The 24,554-nt window shown below is 61.8% G+C and overlaps 1 protein-coding gene across 1 annotated transcript; it reads left to right on the top strand.

Annotated features, from left to right (window-relative positions):
- Positions 1 to 5: 5 nt before the first annotated feature.
- NKD2 (NKD inhibitor of Wnt signaling pathway 2) lies at positions 6 to 23,726 on the top strand. Its single transcript, XM_077879514.1, has 9 exons — positions 6 to 546; positions 915 to 994; positions 18,823 to 18,883; positions 20,026 to 20,153; positions 20,334 to 20,429; positions 20,857 to 21,004; positions 21,225 to 21,309; positions 21,921 to 22,048; positions 22,369 to 23,726. The coding sequence occupies exons 1-9, from the start codon at positions 6 to 8 to the stop codon at positions 22,932 to 22,934; spliced, it is 1,833 nt and encodes a 610-aa protein (XP_077735640.1). The 3' UTR covers positions 22,935 to 23,726.
- Positions 23,727 to 24,554: the final 828 nt, after the last annotated feature.

Below are 24,554 nucleotides of genomic sequence, written 5' to 3'. Positions count from 1 at the left end.
CAGAGATGCCCGGTGAGGGGGTCGGGAGCTGCCCCCATCGGGCCCCCACCCGCCGCTCCTCCCAGGGCCTGGCGCTGGCCCGCGCCGTTCGCCACCTTCCCATCTGGCAGCACCGCACCCCCCAGGGCTCCCGGGCGAAGGCGGAGAGGCCGGTGGGGGCGGGGCGGGTCCACGGGCGCCTGCGCTGCGGGCGGCGGCCGCGGGGGGCGCTGCGGGGGCCGCGCTTAAAGCCCGGGGCGCGGGCGCGCGCGCTCAGAGGGAGCCGGGCCGCCGTGGCCACCGTGGCCGAGCTGGCTGCGTCCCCGTCCCCGCCTCCCGCCTCCCGCCTCCCGGTCGCCCGCCTCCCGGACCCCGCCTCCTGGTCCCGGTCCCGGTCCCGGTCCCCGTCTCCCGCCCCCGCCCCCCGGTCCCCGTCTCCCGTCCCGGTCCCGGTCCCGGTCCCGGTCCCCGCCTCCCGCCCCGTCCCGGTCCCGGTCCCGGTGCCTCGCCCCGCCCCTGAGCGCGGCGCCCGGAGCGCGGCCATGGGGAAGGCGCAGTCCAGGCTGGGTGAGACGCGGGCGCGGCGGGCGGCGGGCGGGCGCGGCCACTCCCCGGCCCCCCCATCCCCAGCGCGCCCGCCGGCCGCGGCCCCCGCAGCCCCGCAGCGGAGAGAGAGCCCCGAAGGTGAGCGCGCGGGGCGGCGGCCGGACCCGAGCGCAGAGCCTGGCGCGTCCGCGCTGGAGCCCGCGGCTGGTGGGGACGACGCGCGGGGTCCCCGGGAGTGCATAGGTGCCCCCCCGCCCCCCGACCGGCCTGAGCCCTGAGCCCTGAGCCCCGCGCTGGGGCACGCGGAGCTGGGGTGGGCGCCCGGGGCTGACGGCGCGTCTCCTTCCCCCGCGGTACCGTTTCCCGCGCGTCCGCTCGCGGGGCGGCAGGGGACAGCTCCGTGGTGCCCGCGTTCGCGAGCGGCTGCAAAGGCACGGAGGAGGCCGAGCGAAGCACCAGCGGCAAGCAGGTAGGCTTGTGGGGGCAGAGGCTGCGGCGGGGGCGGGTGGGGGGGCGGGGTAGGGGGTGACCCCTGGCCCGAGAGAGAGGCAGCTGGACCCAGAGCCTGTCCCTCCCCAGCCTCTGAGTCTGAGCTGGGGTCTTGTGGCACCAAGCCTCAGTATCCCATTGGAGGTGGGGGGCGGCTTGGCCCTGTGTTAGGATTGCGCGCTTGCGCTGTGAAGGTGGCTGGGGTTTGAGGCCACCACGCCTCCCATCCGCGAGCTGGGTGACCGCTGGCCTGCAGGGGGGCTCCAGATGGAATGGCTGAGGGTCCCAGACCGCAGGACCAGGTTGACCCTGAGAGTGGGTTTGAAAGTCTAGAAGGAGAGAACTGCCCCAGCCTGGGGTACCAGGGGGACCTGGGGTAAACTAGATGGGCACATATTGGCCAAGCAGGACAAGGTGGTGCTTGCACAGTGTTGGCTGGATCCCTGTTGGTGGCCACACCAGATGGCTGAGACCTCCAGGGGCCTGAAGTCCCCCACAGGCAGAGCACACCAGCACATGGGGATGTCAGCCCCCTCTTAGGAAGGACCTTTTCCTGGCCGGTTGGTAAAGAGAAATCTAAGTTTGTTTGCAAACGCTTGTGCAGCGTTCTGAGGAGGGGCTCAGATAGGCCCTGAGATGAGCACATGCGAGAGTGGCAGCTCCAGCTCTCTGGGGGTGATGTTTTTGTGCACATCAGAAAGGCAGGAAATACTTTTTAAGGCATTTTCTGGGTACATTGTTGTAACATTGGATGGACATGTGCTCCCTGCGCCCGGGGACCAGGGCAGGAAGGCCCAGAGAGCAGCGGGGGGCCGGCTCTGCATCTTCTCAGCCTGTTCCCTTTGCCTGAGGGAGGGAGGGAGGGGCCCGTAAGGCTCGGTCTCTTTGTGATCAGTCACCTGTGTGCACTCACATCGCGCTCAGGCCTGGGGTCCTTCTGGGTGCCTGGCAGGCGGCCTGGCACTGTCCTCTCAGTCCTTAGAGGTGTCTGGGTAAGTGTGCTCATTTGTTCAGAACGTGGCAGTGACTCTTCAGGGGTCCCCCCCACCAGCAGGCCTGTGAGAGCCTGGAGCTGGGGCCCTGAGGGTCTTTCAGGCGGACAGATGCCACACTCTTGGAGCATTTCTAAGAGTGCTGAGGGGTGTGGCTTGGGTTGTTCTCTTACTATTTTGTCCTCTCCTGTGGCCTGCATGTTCATATTGCTCCAAAACCCGTCTATTGAAACCTAGCCCCTTAGGTGACGGTGTCAGGAGGCAGGGGCTCCGGGAGGTGCTCAGGGCACCAGGATGGAGCGCCGATGGCAGGGTCAAGGCCCCTACGAGAGGCCCCAGAGAGGTAGGTCCCTGTCCCCTCTGCCATCTGAAAATCAGAAAGGGGCCTCACCAGACATGGGATCTGCCCTCGCCTGGACCTTGGGCTTCTAGCCTCCAAACTGCGAGAACTAAATACATTTCTTAGCCGCCCAGCCTGTGCCATCAGGGTGCTTTTAACACCAACGTACAGAAGAGCAAACTCTCAGAACAGGATGTCCTTGCGTTATACACACTTTGGTTTTAGGACAGCAGCATGGCTTTTACTCCTTCATTCGGCTGTGGGGTGTGAGCCTTTGGCCAGGTTCGCCTCCTGCTGGCAGGGGTGCACAGGGTCCCTGCTGCCACCACGTCACTGAGCTACCCTGGGGTAGTTCTACCCACCTCCACCACACACCCCTGCTCCTGGTTCTGCCCCTGGAAATTGCTCGGTCAGGGACACTGGGCGGTCTGGTCCTATGTCCCTCCTGCTTCTATCCCAGAGTTCTGCAGCCTTCTCTCTGTGTGGTGCCCAGAAGTGTGTCACGGCCCCTGTCCCCCCAGGTGGTGCCCAGGGGAGGCCAGCCTGGGACGTGCAGCACACCCGGTGGGGTGGGGGCCATGCTCCTTTTCTGAAGTCCACTCTGTGTTTCCATGCACACTGTGTCCCCTGTGTTGCACAAGAACTATGGCTGATGACCTTGTGGAACTTAAGTGTGTGTCCACGTGCTGTCGCCTGTTCTCCTCTTCCCCCAAAACAAAGGAACTGAGGTTGGTTTTGCCAGTGATGCTGCTCCCGGTGCCTGGTTGGTTCTCGTCTGACACACTCGTAGGTATTAGTGTTTTCTAGGCAGGTGGACTGGCTGCTTCTAGGTCTAGAATACAATCCAAGAGTCTGCCTCATGGACTCTGGGAAATGCTGCTGTTTGATCTTGGCAGAATCTAATCGCTTGCCCGCTTTTGGCCAGGGCTGTGCCAGGGGATGTGGGTGCTGGCGGATTCAGCACGAGGTTCTAGGGATGGGGAGCAGCTGAGGTCATGCATGAAAACCACAAGGAATGAGGGCAGCAAGGTCGTGGTCATAGGGGAGACAGCCAGTGGTCAGCAGGGTCGTGGTCACAGATGGGAACAACCTCGGGGCAACAGGGTCATGGTCACAGCGGGGACAGCCAGTGATCAGCAGGGTCGTGGTCACAGGTGGGAACAGCCTCAGAGCAGCAGTGTCGTGGTCATGGTGGGCATAGCCAGTGGTCAGCAGGATTGTGGTCACAGGGGGGAACAGCCAGTGGTCAGCAGGGTCGTGGTCACAGCAGGGACAGCCTCATGATTGCAGGGGGGACAGCCAGTTCCTGTTGGAACTGTTCCCTAGGGATGTGAAAGGTGTGACCTGTGACCCTGATCGTCTTGGTCTGCAGGGACGCCTGTATGTATGTATGTGTATGTGTGTGTGTGTGCACGCGCTGAGCCCAAGAGGGGCCAGCCAGCACTGTGGGGTCCCTGTGTCCCCAGATCTGGCCTGACACCACCATAAGGGTTTGGGTCGTGTTTCCTGGAGGAAGCTGGACCATCCTCTTACATATGCACCAGGCCCCAGGACACTTGATGGTTCATCTTCCTCGAGCTGATCAATAGCTGATCAATAGCTGATCGATGCAAGCACATGCTGGAAATGCCTTAGAACCAAATATTCTAAGATAATCCTATAGAAGAGCCACCTGGGCCACCTGTGCTGGTCACCTGGGGCTGCTGTAACCAGGTACCACACGCCACACAGACATTCCTTCTGCCCTGTCCTAGAGCCCCAACATCCACAATCAAGGTGTCCACAGGGCTGTGCTCCCCTGACGGCTCCAGAGGATGGTGCTCCCTGGTCTCCCCAGCAGGGCAGCAGGCGCCCCTGCCCGATGTCAGCCTGGGTCTGCACGTGGCCTCTTCCCGTGTCTGTGTGTCCCCTCCTCCTGACAAGGACACAGGCCACTGGCTGGGATCAGCCCAAACCCAGCACCACAGTGTCCTAACCAATCACTGGGCACAGACTCCATTTCCAAATAAGGTCTCATTCGGAGTTTCTGGGGGGCATGGGCTGGGGGGGCACCGTCTGGCCCTACATGTCACCCACGGATATGCAGAGGCAGGATGCACCCTTTGGACGTCGTGTGGCCTCACAGGGATTAGCCGTCGTGGGCAGGGCTCTCTGTCGAGCATGCGGTGGCACCATGCATCCGCGGAGGCCCCCATTCGGAGCACCCGAGAACCGCCACCCTGGGTGACAGCGGGAGCAGCTGATCCCAGAATGCAGCTATAGGCTCGCTCTGCTCTGGAGGGTGGGCGCCGCGAAGCTCGGCAAGCACACGGGCCTCTGGTGTCCAGAGGAGCTCTCGGCTGAGTGGAGCACCGGGGTTGTGCTCCCCGAGGCCCCCTGGTCAGCTTGCGTGTTCTCCCGCCGCCAGCTGGGAGGGAGGGCGGCTGGCAGGGGCTCCGCCCAGGGAGTCTGTTAGAAGCAGGACTGCGACTCAGTCACCCGCACCTGTGACAGCTGGAACGTGCTCAGGCTGCTTTCCGGGCACTGACTTACGTTGCTCAACTAGAGGAGCATCATGAGTGCACTGCGGACCCCAGAAACCCCTGGGCCCACAGATTCTGAGGGGTTGCCTGTGCGCACCAGCACCCCCAGGGTTCCGGTCTTCCACCCAGACCCCCCTCCCTGCAGGACACCCGCCCGCCCCCACGTCAGCATTGGGCCCTCGTCCTCTGCCTGTCCCACCCATCCTGTGCCTGGGGGACCCATCAACTCGAGCTCTTTGCAGTGGGCCAGAATCGGCCATTTCCACCCCTGTCCACTGCGACCCATTCCCCATGCCCTTCCCTCCTGCCAGTCCTCCCCCATGCTCCTCCCCCACCAGAGGTGAGGGGGCCTTTGGGACACAGAGGTGATGCCAGCACCTCCTCAGTGACAGTCTGGGAGACTGACACCTCTCACCTGGCCACCTCTGAACCTGCTCAGTGGCCCCCACTCTGCTCCTGCCTCCTTCCTGGTCCTGCCCCAGGGCCTTGGCATGTGCCACCCTCTGCCTGGAAGCCCATCCCCACAGCTCAGCTCACTGCCTCCCCTCCTTCAGGTGTCCATTCACACTTCACCTCTCTGGAGGCTTTTAAGACCCTGGCCTGGAACCTGCAGGCCCTCTCCGCTCATTTCCCTCCCAGGTGCTGGGCTGGTGCTCCCCAGATACACACCATGGGCTCTCGTGGACTCAGTTCTGCCTCATTTGTGCAACTTGACCCCAGGTGCCCCTGCACGATGCCTGGTGTGTGGGGTCACCCTGTGCGTCCGCGTCATTGAATTTCCACTCGAGGAGAGAGCCTCCCTCCTTTGCCCTCTGCTCCAGATGCGCCCCTGTGTATGACAGCGAGCTGTTCAACAGAGTGCTGGCTGTCATCAGGACCCTCACCAGGGGCTGCCTCTGCTGAGAAGCCTGGGCGACACTGGGTGCAGGGCCCGGTGGGGACCCCACACCCTTTCTCCCAGGCTCCCTGCTTCTGTGCTCGCTGGAATCGGCTCAGGCGGCAGGCAGCCTGGCCACAGCCGGAACAGGAAGGATTTGTTTTCCTTTGGTTCAGCAGCGTCTTCCAAGGAAAGCGTAACTAGTTTTGAGCTCTAGAATCTGAGGCAGGAACAAGCAGGGTGTGGTTTAACCCAGAAACTGAACCTGGAGATCACGTTAGCACGGCCATGCGGCATCTGGATGATGGGCATTCAGAGCATGGCCAGGAGGCTGCTCTGCCGGGCCCTCAGCCTGGGGAAGGTGAGGCTGTGCCCACTGCGGTGGCCGGCCCTCCCTAGGCCTCCGCCTTCCTGTAACCAGGGGTCTCAGGTCCCAAGTCCTGTCCCTCTGGGACTTGTCCTCTTGCAGAGGCTCAGGGACAGGAGAGGTCCCGTGTGGCTCCCTCTACCTTCTCCCTCTCTCCTCCTGACCCTCCAAGGACAAGTCTATCCTTCCCTGTGGGCCAGGGCCTGGCTGGGGGAGGGGGGACAGGCCCTCCTCCTGGCACCTCCACACTGTTCCTCCCACTGAAGCTCCTCCCTGCAGGCTCTGGTCTGCAGCCGCCCTTGAAGGTGGCCTGTTCCTTGCCTCCCCTGCTCCCCACCCCCACCTGCTGCCTCCGCCCACTCCCTGCCCCCCATCTCCACCCCAACCTGCTCCCACCCCTTTTTCTCCCCACACCCTCTTTTCCCCACCCCGCCTCCCCTCTTCTCCACTCCCCCCTTCTCCCCTCCCCGCCTCACCCACCTGCCCCCACCTGCTGTGCAGACAGCCTCAGTGCCTATGGTAGGCCAGCCCAGGTGTGTCATGGGAAGGTTTCAGGTGGCACTGACCTCTCTGCTGACCCGGAGTGCTGCCCATAAGCTAACACATGGCACATTCTGGCACATTCTTTGCCTCCTGCAGGTAAGGTCAGGATTTCATGCTCAGTGTCCGGGAGCAGGATCGTGCCCACAGTTCCATCCTGGGCACCTGGCCTGTCTGACCAGCACCCTGTCCCCAGTGCCTGTCCACTCCTTAGGGCATCAGTGTGCCTCACATGACCCAGGAGTGTCTGTACAGCTGCCCACTGGTCTTGTCCACCAGGGTGATGCCAGGATTAAACTCCTGAGCTGTCTTCCCTACCCTACGTCCACGCCTCTGTCTGCCCAGGACAACTCTGCATGGCTCGGCATTTCCGCCAGCTGCTCAGACCATCCGAGGTCGAGAACCTCTTGTCCTTGGCCAGGCCATGCACATCCCCACCAGTGCCGGCTTCTCACGGAGCCTCTGCCCCTTTGCTGCCCGTGGCCAGGTGAGCATCCTGCACCTGGAGCTGCCCTGCTCCCCCCATCGACCCCCACCCCCTGACTTCCCCCTTCCTGGTGTCCTGCTCTGTGGGTTTCATGTGTCACTTCCGGCCCACCCTGCCCGTGAATGTCTGACCTGTCGGGGCCTCTGGACAGTCTCCCCACCTGTTCCAAAGCCCTGCTCTCCCACCTGCCCATGTAATCCATCTCCCCAGTACCCCCAAGCTGTGCCCCTCGGCCCAGCTGGAGCTGGGTTTCTGAGGTCCCACAGGCCCTGTGTTCCTCCCCGGGTACCTTCTGCATCCCTGCCCACTCTGCACCCTCCAGACCTGGGGGCCCCTCCTGGATGGACTGGATCCTCCTCCACCCATGCTGGGCCTGCTCAGACTTGCTCCTTCTCTGCACTTGGCCACAAGCCCCCATGGGCAGGCTGGACTGCAGAACCTTCTGGGGCCCTCCTGCACTACAGAGCCTTGCCCACAGGGTACAGAGTGACCCTGTCTGCTCTGGGGGTGCTTCAGGCTTGGCCTTCATTTGCCCAGGAATCCTGGAGCCTGGCTTTCCAGATATAGAGTAGGCTTTCCAGAAGCATCTTAATACAGCTACACTTGTTTTGATAAATTCTTTGGAAATGGGGTGAACACTGGCAGCCAGCCCCACACGAGCTCCGGATAAAAGCTGCTCTGCAGGCTTCCTGTGCAGAGTCTCGAGGTCAGAGGGTAACTGCCCCCTTCCTCGCTCCTTGTAGGGAGGCGGCTGAAAGCTGTCTCTGCGAGGCGGGGCCCTGACCAGCCAGTCGGTACCCATCCTCAGCCTGCACCTCCCTTGTCCTTTAGTGGAACCGTGCGAGGGCCTCCTAAGGAGGGCGGCATTCCAGAAGGCCGCCAGCAGTCACAGGTCTGTCTGTCTGCGAACCGACAGAGAAGTGGGAGCATGGTTCTGCGCGCTGCCCCGTGGGGACCAGGGCGTGCCCAGAGGAGGCAGCGTGTCCCTCGTTAACGTCCTGCACACCTTGGTAGCTCTACAGGGCACAGTGGGCTCTCTGGCCATCTGCTTTGCTTGTTTGCCTGCGAAAGCCTCTTCCCTCGGTGGCAGACGGGTTTGAGCCTCTGCCCCCGGGGCCACCCCCACGGCTCTCCTGACGGGCGGAGCATGGGGCTGCCCAGTGGACACCCATCCCCCTTTGGCCGCCCATGTACCAGCCCTCCTGTGAGCACCTGGGGTCCCTCCTGGCCTCTGCCTGGCTCAGGTTTTAGAGCCTGTACCACAGCGTGACTTGAAAACCCCAAACGGAAGGTGCCCAGGATGCCCACAGCGGCAGGAGGAGCGTGTGGCCAGGCGCCTGCCTCCCGGGTGTCCAGGGAGGGTGCCAGGGCCAGGACAGCCACCTGCAGAGCACACCGAGGTCCATGTGCCACAACAGCAGTGGCCGTCCACTCGTAGCCACACAGCAGGTCAGACATCAGGCCTCCGATGTGGAAGCACCTGGGGCTCACTCAGTGTGGCCAGGGGCTGGGCCAGAGGAGCTCGCCGAGGCCATTGCAGGGTGCTGTCCTATGGGCTACAGTCCAGCTGGCTGTCCCTGTGGCCCCCACAGGGCTGAGGCCTCAGGTTCCCCATCTGTGGGTGGGAATATGGGGCCGGATACCGTCGAGTAGGCTGGGCATGGTCTCTATCCGCACTGCCCACAGGGTCGCTGCTGGCCACGTTGGTGCTTGAAATGTGGCTGATGCAGCAGATAAATGGATTTATAATGTGGTTCCATTTTCATAACTTCAAATGTAAAAAGTGACGTGTGGCCGTGGCTGCCAGGTGGTCAGCACAGCTCCAGGAGGCTCCGTCTGGAGGGTAGCAAGCCCCTGTGTCTGCTTCCTCTGCAACTGGAGTCGGAGAAGGTGGTTTTCATGTACTTCAAGGAATCATCTACCAAATCAGTGCAGAGTGTGTTGCAGGGGCTGCAAACCCCTGCTCATCTCTGAGTTTGCTGGACACTGGGCTCTTCCGATGTAAGAGGCAAATCCGATCATTAGCGCTGGTGTTTCTGTAGTTTATCTCTTGGAGGTGGACGACATGTTCTCGGAGTGTGAATGTGGAAATAGGGAGGCACACCATTGGAATGATGCACAGCGTGCCTCCTGGGATGAGGAAACGCTTCACTGAGCATGAACGTGGTTGGGAGGCCCAGGCCGCCCTCTCCCCAGCCAGGATCATGCGTTGCCTTTCACAGCGCAGGGGAGAAGGCCTTCCTTGGTGGTCCTGTCCTGGGAGAAATCCAGCTCATGCCACGTTAAAGTCGTGGGGACGCTGGATCACAGCCCACGGTGGATTCCACTCGAGGGAACATGGACAGAATCTTGATCAGTCGACGTTTTGGTGTCTCGGCTCTTTCCAGACCCTCGTGTAAAAATGTCCCTCGTAGGGCAGAGTGCCTGAGCCTGTGGACGAGAACCGATGTCACCCAGGCCTAGACTCCACAGGCATCGGCTCTGAGGGCCACCCATGCCTGAAAACCAATGCAGGAGGAGATTAATCTGGCCGAGATGCAGGGACCGGGTCTGCCCTCCACCTTGCACAGCATGTGTGACACAGCGATGCTCAGACAGCAGGCAGTGTGGGCGGGGATCCCTGAGAGGCTGAAGCGCCTTTAAGTTCCCAGGCCACTGGAGAGCGGGTGTCTGTGCAGGGGTCCCCGCAGGTCCCCAGTGGGGGCTGATCTGCACGTGGGTGAGAAGTTGGGAAGGGGCCGCTGAAATGCGTGGACACCCCAATTCCTGGGGTCCGGACAGTGTGGGGGCTTAGTCCCCCCTAGGGCTGACCCAGCCCCACCCTAACGAAGCTTAAAAGGGACCTCCATCCAAAACAATGCACGCATAACAAAACACAACGCTGTCTGTAAAGAAACGGCCCAAACCACACACGGTGGAAATGTCCAGCACAAGTGAAACTGTCCAGGCACATGCACAGCGGAGAGAGCATGACCCATACCCTGAAGAAAATCCACCAATACAAGCAGATTGAGCCACGACGGGATGGGCATAGCACACAGAGGTGCTAAAACGGGTTATAGACATACCTGCGTGCCCAAGAGGACAGGAAGATCGTAGAAAACGTAAATGCAAGTTCTAGACATGGAAGCACAGCATCAGAGTGAGCAGCGGTGATGGGGCTGCTGGCAGGTGGATGCAGCAGGAGAAGAGATGAGGCACCTGGGAGCCAGGGCAGTGCACATGGCCCAGGATGGAGCACAGAGGGCAGAGGGGCCTGACGGTGCCATATGCACAGGGCTCCCCGACTGCAGGACCCCCAGCCCCAGGAGGGGCGCAAGCAGGTACTTGAGGAAACGTGGCCCCAAATAAAAAATTTGATAAAAACTCTAAACCACAGGCCCAGGACACTCCATGCATTCCAAGCAAATAGAGAAAACTGTGTCAGGTTGTATGCACGACAGTCAAATTGCTGAAAGTCCGTGATAAGGAGAAAGGTTTTAAGGCAGCCAGAGAAAAAAGATTTCTTTTTTATTTGAGAGAGAGAAAGAGAACACACAAGCAGGGAGGAGAAGGAGAAGCAGGCTCCCCACTGAGCAGGGAGCCCGACATGGGGCTCGACCCCAGGACCCCGGGATCACGACCTGAGCCGAAGGCAGATACCTCTCCGAGTGAGCCTCTCAGGCGCCCAGAAAAAAATATGTTTAAATCTCGTGGCAGGAGAGCAGGACCGGAGGGAGCTGAAGCTTGCCCTCCTGACATGCATTCATGGGACAGGGACCTATTGGCGGCTGCCAGCATAATCAGGACAACTCCTCAGCCTCCTTTCCCCTTCCCTGGGAAGGAAACCAAGGCACAGCAGGGGTAGGGGATTTGCCTGGAGCCATACAGCCCAGACCCTACGGGCAGGCGGACCGTGCAGAGCTTGTGCTCCACCCAGCAGGCCCGCCTACCCTACCACACAGGTCACTCTTGGGTTGGGGAGGCAGCAGGCCCCCGGGTGAGCGCCTGCAGTGCCAGGGGCACACCCGGGAAGCCAGGCGGGGTCAGCCCCAGGTCAGAAGGCAGTGTGGCCAGGCCTCCTGCGAGATCCGTGTGTATTCACCCTGGGAGCCACTGTGCCTGTCATCCCCTGACGGCCAGGATAGGCTGCAGGCCTGTGTGTCCTGAACTCGGGGCTCATTTGGGCACCTACAATTTCTTTTTTAAGTCGAGATCCTTGCCTAAGGAAGACCTATGCGCGTTTCCTCCAGATGTGAGAGGGGCAGGAGGGCGCCCGTGCCCCGTTGAGCTCAGGAGCTCCGGCAACAACCACAGAGCCAGGTAGGGGGCATCCACCACGTGACAACCTGATGCCAGGAAGGTGCTTTCAAAGGCAGAAATGGTGCCTGTCAGGTTTGCCAGAGTAGCTCGGTCCCCGGGGTCCCGGTGCTGTGACCTGATCCCAGTGCTTCAGCATTTCCAGCCTGTGTTTCTCTGCTCAGCGCTTGCACTGCGTGGTAACATATGGAGCCTCCTAAGTTAAAATAAACAAAACCCCCCAAAATGAACTTAAAATGCACGGGTTCTTTTCCAACTTTGGAATTAGGCTTCCTCTGAGTGGAAACATAAGGGTTTAATACAAATGAAAGGAAAAGCAAGTCCGGGGTTCCCACGGGAGAGTCGGAGGGAGGGGAGCTGGATTCGGTCTGCCCTTGACACCTGGTGCTTTCAACCTCGTCTGCACAGGACGGGGCGGGCAGGCGGGGTTCCCGTGTGGCCTCTGTGGCCCCTGTGGCCAGGAAGCTCAGAGGACAGCAGCAGGATTTGCAAGGCCGGTTACCCGTGATTTTCCTTCTTCTGTGGAATTATGAGTCATTAACTCTGAAGAGCCAAACAGCAGCAGGCATGTCTGGGAGAAGAAAACCAAGTCGGCAGATTAGCTGCTTCTCTGACAGTTAGTGCTAAACAGAAAACAGAATTCCAGTGTGCTGAGAACGGAAGTCACTGAAGACATTTTTGGCATATTTATGGTCCCATCTCAATTGTTTGAGGTAGAATATGTGTATCTGTGTGTGTGTGCCTGCATATGCATGTGTGTACATGTGTACTATGTACGCCTGCATGTGCATGTGTGCAACTGTGTGCAGTGTGTACCTGCATACGCATGTATGTATTGTGCTGTGTGCATAGTGTGTGCATGTGCCTACCTGTGTGCCTATGTGTATGTGGATGAGTTACAGTCACACACGTGTATATACTCACATGCATGTGTCATCTGTGCTGAAACACCCCACCCCCCGGCTCCCACCCCAGCAGCCAGATGTTCTTCTGAATGAGGTCTGGACCTGGAGGGGCGTGGATGCCCAGCAACAAGCATGCAGTTTGGGGCTGGCGTCCTTATAGGTTTTGTGTCTTTCGGCGTGGCTCACATGCACCACAAGTACCTGTCCCCAGGCTTGGGGGAGAGTTCTGGCCCCCAGGTGTCTGCAGTCGGCTTCTAACTGATAGCTGTGATGACGCCTTAGGTGGAGTATCCCACCTCGGGCTGCCTGAGTCCACCCCTGGTGATGCACTCGGGCTGCCTGAGTCCACCCCTGGTGATGCACTCGGGCTGCCTGAGTCCACCCCTGGTGATACCGTGCAGTTGGGCGGCCGCTGGGCTGAGTCTCCCACAGCATCTCCCGGGTGCGGGTTTCCAGCCGTTCCTGCTGCGGGCTGGACAGCCATCCTCCAGCCCTCGTTGGGGTCTTTAGGGACTCTCTCGGGGGTCTGGGCATTTGGGGGAGAGGGGTGCTGTTAATCCCCACAGACCAGGGTAGGTGGGGTATGTAATATATCCCATATCTTTTTTTTTTTTAATTTTTTTATTTATTTACAATAGTCACAGAGAGAGAAAGAGAGAGAGGCAGAGACACAGGCAGAGGGAGAAGCAGGCTCCATGCACCGGAAGCCCGATGTGGGATTCGATCCTGGGTCTCCAGGATCGCGCCCTGAGCCAAAGGCAGGCGCCAAACCGCTGCGCCACCCAGGGATCCCTATATCCCATATCTTAATAAAACAAGCAAAATTATGGCAAACTGTGTTGGGGATGAGACAAAGGGAGAGCCAGAATCGTTTTTGGTGCCTGGCCTCATTCGGGAAGTAGGTTCCAGCAGAGCGCTGGCACGTGAGCACAGACTTATTTATTTCAGGAGACCCTTTGATCCAAATTACTGCATTTCTAGACATAAATCCCAAATTTGGTGATTACAAAGTCTGATTAAATAGTCCTAACCAAGAAGTATACTGATGGACAAAATCTGGAAAGGCCCCTTTCGGATCTTGAGGACTTGTAATTTTGGAAGAAAGAACCGGAAACCATGTGCGCTGGTGCGGGAAGCCGGCGGCCGCCTCCCCGGGAAGCTGTGGCCTCAGGGGCCGATCCCCGCCGCCACCTCCGGAGTCCAGCGGCCTCGGCGGGGCCTCCGGGCTCAGCACTCGCGTTGGCGTCGTCAAGCCCGTGGAACTGCTTGTCACATCTGAAACTGTTTAGCCGTGGAAGCAGCGCAGCGCACTTCAAAGCCGCCGCTGCTGCTCCAGATTCCAGACGTGCTGGCGGGTCGCCTGAGTCAGGCTCCGTCCCCCCAGGGTGACCGGGCAGAAAGCTGACCTCTGCCTCCCTTTCAGGTGTTTCTTGTCACAACAGGCCCTGCGAGGAGCCCAACTCCGTGGCCTTAGAAGCCTGGGGGCAGCTGCTCCCCAAACCTCCCATCTGATGGCATTCGAAAGCACCTCGATTCCTGGCAGGCAGGAGGGGCTTCTTTTCATCGGAGGCTTAGAGGCCGTGGCCCCATGGCCGGGCTCCCATCCCCTCCCTACCTGCAGCCTCCCCCTTCCCTCAGTCCTGGTCCACTCTGGGGCCCTACACTCCTGACCCTTGACCCTGACACCTATCCTCACTCCTCTGGGGGACCCTGGGCCTGCCCTCTGCCTCTCCTCATGTGGCCCAGTCCTACATGCTGACCCCAAACTCCCCAGCTCTCACCCTATGTCTGGCACCCGACAACCCAAGCAATAGCCCAAATACTCCCCAGACTGCCCCAAAGTGGCCTTGGCCACCTGCTGCGGAAGCCTCCTGGTGCCCTGGGGGACCCCCCCACTCTGGACCTCTTCCCTGCAGCCCTCAGCCTCCTCTCTGAGGCCCACACACCCTCACTGCCCGGCCACCACCTGGCCACCCAGCACCTGGGGCTGCGACCGCTGAGCTGTCCTGGGGGCTCCTGGCACCACAGCCCTTTGCCTCTGGGAGTTCCCAGGCCGCTTGGGGGCTGCTGCCTGCAGAAGCGGGAGGGTAGGTGGTTGTGAGGGCTCCCGGCCCTCAGCCACCCTGAAGGCCCGTCCCTGCAGAGCCACCTGCTCCACCTGTCGGGTCAGAAACTGGGCCAGGCCAGGCCATGGAGAGGCGCTCTGTGAACCGGGGGCACCATCTTCCCACTGCATGGGGACATGGGGCCAACAGCTCCTCCCGGTGACATCTGTGTTAAAGGTCCATCTCAGGCCACCCTCCCCTAAGGGTCTGGGGAGCCCCAGTGGCTGTCACTTCAAGAGCAGTTCTGGAAAATACCAGCAACACACCTGCCTGGGTGGTTCCCCTGCTCCCCCACCCTGAGCTCCCTCCTTCTCCTCCTACCCCCACCTGTCCTCCTCCCCTCCCACCCCCTCCTCTCTCCTCTCTGCTGGACTCCCTACCCCACCTCCAGCCCACCTCCCCTTGAGGGCCTTGCATGCAAGGAACAGGCCAGTATTTCCAGGAGGCTCTAGGTCAGGAGGGGACCACTCTGCATGTTTTAATGCAAATGAAGGGGCAGTTCACAGCAGGGAGCAAGGGTGGCTCCTGTGAGGTAGAGGGAGGGTCACCCGTGCCAGCAGCCCAGCCCTCCATGGGGACAACAAGATGTCCTCGGATCCTTGCTCTTGCTCCTCTGGACTCGCACAGGGCCACTTTCTGGGCGGGAGTGAACACTGGCCCCGTAGAACACAGATTTCTTGGGCAAACCTGCAGAGTCCTCTTGGAGTTTCAAAGCAGACACACAGCCACCACCTCCAGCCCATCTGTCCCCAATCCCATGAACCTGGCTTTGAGGCAGGAGCTGTGTCTCTCTTGCTCATGTGGCCTTGTGTTTGCAGCAGACCCATCCGGGTGCACTCTATGGAGAGCAGGTGAGAGCAGGTTCGGAAGCCAGCGCTTTAACAGGTTGAGAAGGAAGGCGCGAGAGATGCAGCGACCCGGCCTGGCCTCACTTTCCTGGGGCCTCTCCAAGAGTCCGGAGATGGATTTCCAAGGAAAACAGACAACCCTTAAAACCAGGAGTGTTTGCTAAATCACAGATGCACCGACTTCTCCAGGAGTGTAGGAACATTGAAATTTGAAGAGCAGGCTCCTTCTGGAGAGGCTGTTTGCATCACGAAACGGTTCTCCTCCCAATAACCCTCCCACCCCCCACACTGTGGCCTTAACCAGGAGCTGGTCCCCTCACACTGCAGCCGATGGCCCAGCACTGCCACAGTTCCAGTGGCGTGGGGGTCTCCCAGGGGCGGGGCCATGGCATGAGGTCCCTGGGAGCCTGTGGCTGGACCTCCTGGCTGAAACTTTCAGGGGAAGCCAGGAGCAGAGATTTTCCTTCCAAACTCCCAACACCTCTGCACCCACGGGCAGCTGAGGCGGCAGCTGGCAGGCTCACCAGGACCAGTCTAGGTGGGGGCCACCTGCTGGGGGGAACCAGGACTTCAGGTCTGTATGGAGGCTTAGGGCAGAGTCTCAGCAGGAGATGTGGATGGTGGCCTCTTCTGAGAGGTGAGAGGGACAGGGACCAGGGATGGGGATGGCACCCTGGGGACTGGCAGCCGAGGCCACGGCCACCGAACCGTGACTCGTAAAGCAGGAGCTGAGCAAGTAAAGCATCAGAGTGGACCCTGCCCCTGTTCCTGGCTGTGAGTGGGTGTGGCTGGGTGTGCTGAGCCACCAGAAGTCCCACGCAGTGGCAGCGGGGACAGAGCCACCCCTTATCTGCAGGAGGCAGGGGCTCCTCTGGGGAGGGGGCATCCCCGCAGGCAGGGGGGCGGCAGGCCAGGCCTAGTGGTAGGTTTGATGCGACCCAATTACAGCTCTCGGCCCCGTTTAGCCAGAGTAGCACAGCTGAAAGGGCGTTTCTGTGTGACCAGGAGTCGCCGGTTGCGGGGACGCGCTCCAGCTCTGGGTCTCGTGCCCCATAGTACCCTGGGCACAGCATGGTCACAAGGCAGGCCCTGGGGCTCTGGCCACTCTGCCCGTGACTTTAGCTCCTTCGTGCAGAGTTGCCGTGCACACGTGGGCCTCATCCTTAGGTCTGAGGACATTAGGTCCTGCTCTTCTTTATACTTCTGCGATTGTGGTGGACATGCAGAGTGCTCAGTTGTGGCAGAAGCATCTAGAATCCTGCTGGTTCTGAGCACTGACCATTAGCCTGGCAGGGGACCCTGCGGGATGCGTGGAGCAGGGTAGTCAGAGCCTGGGGACCTTTTGCCAGGCTGCTTCCCTGTCCACACAGCTGGGGCCCCTGGAGAAAGTGATGGGGGCTCCCCCGCACCTGGCCCCAGACCCCCCAGCCTGGGCCTCAGCTGACCACCGTCTGCAACATGATTTCTGTCCCTGTGTTCTACTGACATAATCCTGCGGTGTCCCGTCCTTCCCAGAGGAGGCCACCCTGCGTGGGCCATGGCCTGAGACTCCAGGCACCACCCCGCTGAGGGACCTGAGAGCACGCGGCAGGGGTGGTGGAGGCAGAACCACCGCACGGCACCTCGTTTGTTTTCTGTGTGCCCAGCACTCTGGCGGGCCCCTATGATGCCCGGTGATCTCCTGTAGCCCTTGTGATCCCCTGTGATCCCCCATGGTCTCCTGTGGTCCTCTGTGGCCCCTGTGGTCCCCTGTGATCTCCCATGGCCCCCTCTGGTCCCCCTGGTCCCCCATGGTGTCTTGCAATCCCCTGTGGTCCCCCGTGGTCCCCTGTGATACCCTGTGGTCTCCTGTGATTCTGTGGTCTCCTGTGATCCCCTGTGCTCTCCCGTGGTCCCCTGTGATCCCCTGTGGTCTACCGTGGTCTCCTGTGATCCCCTATGGTTCTCTGTGGCCCCCATGATCCCCTGTGATCCCCTATGGTCTCCTGTGATTGCCTATGATCCCCTGTGGTCTCCTTTGGTCCTCCATGGCCCCACTGGTCCCCTGTGATCCCCTGTGGTCCCGCATGGTTCCCTGTGATCCCTTGTGGTCTCCCATAGTCTCCTGTGATTCTGTGGTCTCCTGTGATCCTGTGGTCCCCCGTGGTCTACTGTGATCCCCTGTGGTCCCCTGTGATCCCCTGTGGTCTCCTGTGGTCTCCTGTGGTCACCTCTGATCCCCTGTGGTCCTGGGCCAGTGCAACCATGCCACCATGGGCTCCGGATGCTTTGGGTGAGCCATGAGGGGCAGGGAACGAGGCTGCTCTGTGGCTGTTTGTGGCCTTGTCTTCCCGCCATTGGCCCCTCAGCTACCCATGCCTGCCGAGGTGCCCTGGACAGCTTGTACACTTGACCTCCCCGTGAGAAGGCTTCTTATTCCGACTGTCTAGGGAGCAGAGGAGAGCTGGAGGGCGGGGGTAAGTCTGGCCCACATGCTGCCCACTGTGGCGCTGACCTCAGGCCCACTAGTGGAAGGGAGTGAGTCCCAGTCCCCTCCCACTGCCCATAGCCTGGGGTGGCAGTGGATCTGTCTGGAACCTTCCACCATCCCTTGCCAGGATCCTGACTGTGCTGTGGCAGTGGGATCCCCATTCCTCCCTGCCTGCTGCCTGTTGGGCCTGAGCAGCTAGGGTGTCAGGTGCCCTTGGGGGATGAGCCCCTGGGCTCCTTGCCAACCCGGGCTCCAGGCTGAGGTCTGCAGCCCAGGTGACTCCTGTTGGGGGAAACGGTTCTGTTGGGGCCAGGAAGACTCTAGTCACGTATCAGAGGGGCTGTGTCCATGCACAGCATGGCCCATGCTTCCTGCCCTGCACCAGGCTCAGAGCCAGAGACGCCGGGCAGCACGGGACGCCAGCTGCCTGCCAGCCACCGTGCGGAGTGCTCTGGTCCCCGGGGTGGCCATTTCCACGCCTTCCAGGCACCCTTTGGTTCAGGGAGGCTTCCCCGATGACATTCCCGCTTCTTTCTCCGTGTTGTTTACTCCTGTGAATCATCTGACACCGAGCGAACTTCCATCCTGCAGCTAAAGCACCCTTCTGACGTGCTGGGATCTGTTCCCACTTTGCCGTGACTGGTCCTGGGACAGACTAAGGTGGCCGAGGGGCTTCGGTGTGGCAGCCCCCCACCCTGTGCTTCCCCCCTGCAGCCTGTGCTTCCTGCGGGGGGCCCCAAGTGCAGCCAGCACTGTCCTGAGCCCAGGTTCCCCGCCAGAGGCTGGGGGCCTCAGGCAAAGGCCAGGCCACTCGTCCAGGGCACGCAGGGCTCCTTTGGCAGCAGCTGCCATGGACATAGGGCTGATGGAGCCGGACAACACCTTGGGGGGCTGGGGTGCTATCTAAAATCTGAGGCTCAGTGGGGCGTGGACAGGTTGGTGTTTCTGGGCCCAGAGCAGGTGACAGTCCGGGAGGCTGGAGTCCAGTCCTGGCGCCTGGGGCTCATGCCTGGTCTGCTCCACTGAGCCTCGTCTTACTACCCTGTCCTCCCATAGGAGCCGCCCAGCGGGGACCTGAAGGAGGGACCTTTCTGGGAGGACCAGTGCCCCTTAGAGGGTAAGCCCACCCCACCGAACCTCACCAAGTAGCTGTATCCAGAGCCCACGCCCGAAAGCTGCCCTCACAGCCACTGGGCCCCTGATAACAGGGATGGCGTGCTGTGGCCTGTCCTGCCCAGCCCAGCCCCATTCTAGAGGCTGATGGCAGGTGCAGGTGAGCTACACATCCCAGCAGTAAAGGCAATTTGGTCTTCAAATACACTCGGGCATACATTTCTCCTGGGGCTCCTTACATGAATTAGGAGATTGGGGTTTGGACCTAGGGATCTGAGAAGCAGAGGATGGAGTCCGAGGGGCCCCTGACCTTTTATGTCTTTGGAGCACCCATGAGCCCATGTACACAGGTGGGACGGTCTGGCTTTGTAAAAAAGCCTCTTGGCGAGTGCACAGGTTGGGTCTGGGTCTGACGTCCTGACCCGAGTCCCCAGCACACCTCTGCACCTGTGGCAGAACAGATCCCACTGTGGAGTGCGATGGGCGGTCATCAGAACTGCGTCATTTGGGGTGCGAGTGGTGTGGGTACATGGAGGCTGACCAGGAGGGTGTGACCAGAGTGACCCTTGTAGCTGGGGCCCCAGGCCCTGAGCCCCTTACCCACTCTCACCAGTATGAGGGCTTATACGCAGCCACTGAGCTGGAACAGGCCTGAGCTCCTATCCCGGAGGATAAATGAGCCCAGCAACACCAATGCGTGTTGTCTCTCCATCCCCAGAGCCTGGGGACAAAGGGCTGTCCCGCGGACACTCAGCGCACAGACATGCCCCTGGGTCCTGGAGTCCGGGGAAGCTGGACCATGTGGGTCGGGGGCAGCAGGACGATGCAGTCGCCCTCCCAGAGGCCCCTCGGGTGGGGTCATCCTGGCCTGCCTTGCAGGGGCACCTCCTCCTCACCTGGGCGCCAGAGCTGCTGCTGCCCGGTGGATGGGGGGCAGGGGCAGGACTGCACACCTGGCCCCAGCTAACCCCAGTGGGGCCGCCCTCCCCTCTGACGGGGCCCTTCCTGCCGCCAGCTCTGAGGGTGCGATGGGGGGGGTCAGAGGCTGGCCAGGACTCCGGGGCTCCCTGGCCCCTGCACTGCACCCTTCTGCCCACCTCCTTGCCGGGCCCAGAAAAGATCCTCCCCAGCCCTGTCCCCCTGCAGTGGCGCTGCCCCCTGAGAAGGCCGAGGGCCGCGAAGGCACAGGACAGCTCTCCAGCTCGGGGGATGGAGACAGAGCCTCAGGCCACGAGGGCCCACGGGGGCTGGGCAGGAAGCCGCTGGACCTCAGTGTAGGTCTTTCCCCTCCCCCACCCCGTCCACATGTCCCCCTCTGTCCACGTGACCCCATCCATCCACGTGACTCCTCCGACCCATGTGACTCCCTCCGTCCCACATGCCCCCCTCCATCGTGCCCTCCTCTGTCCCATGTGTCCCCCTCTGTCCCACATGCCCACCTCTGTGCCCCCCAGGCACTCCAGTGTGACGTGTCGGTGGAGGAGGACAACCGTCAGGAGTGGACGTTCACACTCTATGGCTTTGACCACAGTGGCAAGGCCACCAGGGAGGTGCTGTGACAGGCTGCCCACAGGGAAGGGCTCTGGAGGGAGGAGAGGCTGGGGCTCTCCCAGCAGGCAGGCGGGGAGGGCTAGGGGGGAGCAGCTGTCTGTGCTGCTTCCTGGAGGACCCCCCCCAAGTAACATCTGGGCTTCAGTCCCCAGGGCTGGGTAGTGGGGGCTCAGGGGGTGCCCCTGCGCTCCCCTCTGCTGGCCCCTGTGTGTGGGGTGACACAGTTCATCTGGTTGCTTAGTCTTCTGAACTCAGAATCGGTGTCAAATGTAAACTGTCCACGAGGTGTGATCCCAGGAACAGCAGAGCTGCCCCTGGGACAGCAAAGCCGCTGAGACGGCAGGGCTGGGGGGGGAAGGCCGCCCGCAGGCAGCGGAGCGCCCCTGCCTGGTCCACCTGTGTCGCTGATGTCACGGCCATGCTCAGGACATGTCCAGCCTGATGCACACCATCTACGAGGCCGTCGATGCCTCCATCAACCACTCCTCTGGCAGCAGCAAGACCCTCCGCGTGAAGCTGACCGTCAGCCCTGAGTCTTATGGCGGGAGAAAGGACAGCCCCCCCACAGGCCAGGGTGAGGGGCTGCCCTGCTCGGACACCCCGGAGACCCCTCATTAGACAGCAGCCCACCCGCCCCCAGGGGCAGCCCCTCCCGCACACCCTGTCCCCACCGTGCTCACTGTTCCTCCCTGTTCAGCTGTTGGCGCCCCATCCCTTCTGAGGGCAGCCATCAGGTGAGTGAGTGTGGGAGTGAAGTGCTGTGGATGAGGGGAACGCCCTGCTGCCTCTTGCAGACCGGGAGCCCCCTCGCTGCAGGATGGAGGCTGAGCTCACCGAGAACCCCAGGGGAACCGAGAAGAGGCCATCTGCACACACCAGGTGAGGGGCTGGGGTCTGGCTACATCCTCTGGCTTGTCCTCTGTGGGAGCAGCTGGCCCACCCCTTGTCGCCTGTAGGCCTCAGGGCTGTCCCTCAGGACAGAGCCACCAAGCCAGGCACCTAGGCGCAGAGGGCGGGATATGGCCGCAGCACCCAGGCCCTGCCCGCCAGCAGGGTGAGGGCACTGCCTTGGGGCCCCCCTGGCAGCTGGTGCTCGGTGTCTGAGAGGCAGGCAAGGTTTGAGGGCTGTGGTGGGTTGGCCTGGAGATGCACCCTCTGCCATGATCCAGCACCCTGGGGTTCCCATGGTCACCTGGAGGGTGCAGGGTGCTGACTGCTCTCGGCTGCAGGTTCTCATGCTGCAGCTCTCCGAGCTCTGCAGGTGTTCCCGACGGTGGTGCTGAAGTGTTGTTGGGGCCTCCGGGGTGGCTGGGGACCTTGCTGTCGTCGACAGCTTTATTCCTGCTCCCCTGTGGGGCAGTAAGTGCCCGTCAGGGCCCCTGCCCAGGACCCCGAGTCCACCCACAGCAGGCACCCCTTCGTCTCTGAGTGCCTGCTGTCGCCTTGTGCGGGGGCGAGCACTTGGGCCCTCATCCCCGTGGTGCGTGCAGGAAGCCCAGTGCCGAACCCCACCCCTGCTGCGAGCGCGGCCCATACCGTGTGGACGAGAACACAGAGCGGAGAAACCACTACCTGGACCTGGCCGGGATAGAGAACTACACATCTAAGTTTGGACCTGGTAAGTCCTGGGGACTGGCCTGCACCCAGGCGGCGAGGCCCTGGGTACAGACGCCTCAGGAACAGGAGCCATCCCCAACCCCCCGGCCGAGTGTCGTGGGGGCCTTGTGACAGACCGCACTACAGCATTGTGTCCAGGGTGGGCACCCTGTTTAGGTGTGTGGGGGCGCATCTGCTCCACAGTGAGATAGATGTCCTTGGGCCTGCCACGGGTCTCACCTGGGCCCCAGGATTCCCCCACCCCGGGTCTCACCCACCCAGGGCCCCATGTCCACAGGGTCCTCTTGTGGGTCTCACCCACCCGGGGTCCTGTGTCCGCAGGGTCCCCGCCGGTGCAGGCCAAGCAGGAGCACCCGGGCAAGGCCGCGTACCCCCAAAGCCGATCCCGTTCCCAGGAGTCGGATACGCACTCTGCATGGCACCGCAGGTCCCAGGTGCTGGCCGACCCCCCACTGCTGGCCTCAGAACCCACCGTCAGGGCCCTGGATGTGCAGCCCCGAATGAAGGGGCTGGAGAAGCCGCTCCTCAAGTCCCCCAAGGGCTCAGGGAGGCCGCCTGGGGCGCCCAGCGGGGGCAAGCCCGGGAGAGCCTTGGGCTACTACCTGCCGGCTGCCGCGCCCCAGGCCCCACAGGACGGCCACCACCCCCCGCCGCCCCCGCCGCAGCCCTACGGCCACAAGCGGTACCGGCAGAGGAGCAGGGAAGGCCACTCGCCGCTCAAGGCTGCGCTGGGCCAGCCGGTGGTGCTGGAGCACGAGCTGGTGCGGGACCTGCCGGCCGCGCTGGCAGGGGAGGGCTGTGCGGTGCCCACGGTCCAGCGCCACGAGCACCACCACCACCACGAGCACCACCACCACCACCACTACCACCACCATCACCCGTCCTAGGGTGTGCACGCGGCGCCGGGCGGGGGCCCCACTGAGGTGGTGCCGATGGACCCTGCCGGAAGGCCCCCTGCCCGTCCCCATCCCTCCCCGCCCGGTGCCCGCACGGATGTCGTGTCCAGAGAACACGTGGGATGTGCCACTGGCAGCTCAGTTACGAAGCTGTTTTCTATAGCCCTGGGAACTGTGCGTAAATATCGCTTCTGTTTGCTTCCACCCGAGGCCCCGTGGGGTTGGAGGGCTCCGCTCCGACGCGCGTGTGGGGCATATGGGGTGGTGAGGGTTCCTGGTCAGGCGGCCCTCCCTATAATTTATTCATTACAAAAGTCAGAAGGGGTGGGTGGGGGTAGCTGTCCCTCCTCATGCAGCCGCTAAGCACTGCCAGGCAGAAGGGGGGCAGCCATGCGGGACAGAGAGATGGCGGGAGGCGGTGGGGACAGGGGTGAGGCTGGACTGGGGTCTGCAGGAGGCAGCTTCTGGACTCGCGTGCCCCTGGTGTCCTCAGTGGACACGGACGTGGGCAGCAGGCAGGTGGACACGACACGACCAGGCTTTGGGGCAGTTCCCCTTTGGGAAAGCACAATTCCTCTGGGACGTGAGGCTGCCCCGGGGGTGCGGGCAGCGGTCCCCCGGCACGGGAAGCTACTGCACCTTTGTCCCCGAGGAGCAGGTGGGCTTCCTGGTGACCTGTGACTGTGCGGGTGATGTCATGTCCTGGGTACTGTGCTCGTGTGGGGCATTGGTGGTGGAAGCGTGAGATCCCCCAGGCCGAATAAAAATACGTGTATTTTGGAACGTGTCACATCCTCTTTTAAAACAAGATTTTCAGAGAGATACACTCGTTCCACCTGTGTCAGCCAGCGTGTGGCCACCAGTGTGCAGAGCATCTGCCCTGCCGGTGGCCGGGAAGCGCGTCTGTGCTTGATCACACGCAGAGGAAACACACGCACACACGTGCACACACGCAGCTCCGTACTTATGGATGTCCCTCCCTCCCCCCCACACACACTTTACTAGTTAAAAACCTAAGCTCCAAACTCGGTTCATAATGAGACATTTGGCACCACATCCGGGGCCGTGTGGACCAAGGCTGACGTGGAGACAGTCGCTCTCTGGAAACCAGAATGTGTCTGGAGGCCCCAGGAAGCACCTGCCACTGCTCTTCCTGACATCCAGGGGCGTGCCTGCTTGAACAGTCTTGGGATTTCTAAGTATCTGGTGTCTCCCCCAGGGCCCCCACAGCACCCCCACACCTGAGAGACCTCCCACACCACCCCCTGCCCCTAGGAGACCCTCACAGCACCCCCTCATCCCCCAGGAGACCCCCACAGCACCCCCTGCCCTGGGGACCCCCACAGCACCCCTCACCCCCCGGGAGACCCCCACAGCACCCCCTGCCCTGCGGACCCCCACAGCACCCCTCACCCCAGAGGACCATTCTCTATTTTGTTTCCTCATTTCTGTCCAAAGCCTACATGTTTCTCTGCACTCGGGGACCTGGGTGTCCCCTCAGCACACTAGCCTCCCCCACACCTGCTGCCTGGATCGGCGTTCCTGTCTGCTCCTGGGCACCAACCCATTAGCTCCCTGGGGCCCTGACCTTGTCCTCGGTACCAGGAGGGT

The sequence above is a fragment of the Canis aureus genome, chromosome 31 (assembly GCF_053574225.1).
Source record: "Canis aureus isolate CA01 chromosome 31, VMU_Caureus_v.1.0, whole genome shotgun sequence".
In the NCBI taxonomy this organism is placed as follows: domain Eukaryota; kingdom Metazoa; phylum Chordata; class Mammalia; order Carnivora; family Canidae; genus Canis; species Canis aureus.
The sequence above is the reverse complement of the archived record's forward strand: the minus strand, read 5'-3'. Positions and strand labels throughout refer to the sequence as shown.

What these genes read in the sequence shown, in the direction of transcription:
- NKD2 (XM_077879514.1), top strand. Translation starts at nt 6, where the DNA reads ATGCCCGGTGAGGGGGTCGGGAGCTGCCCCCATCGGGCCCCCACCCGC. An exon ending in GAAGCACCAGCGGCAAGCAG is followed by an intron (nt 995 to 18,822) that starts GTAGGCTTGTGG and finishes GTCCTCCCATAG; the next exon opens with GAGCCGCCCAGCGGGGACCT. An exon ending in GTGGCAAGGCCACCAGGGAG is followed by an intron (nt 20,430 to 20,856) that starts GTGCTGTGACAG and finishes GGCCATGCTCAG; the next exon opens with GACATGTCCAGCCTGATGCA.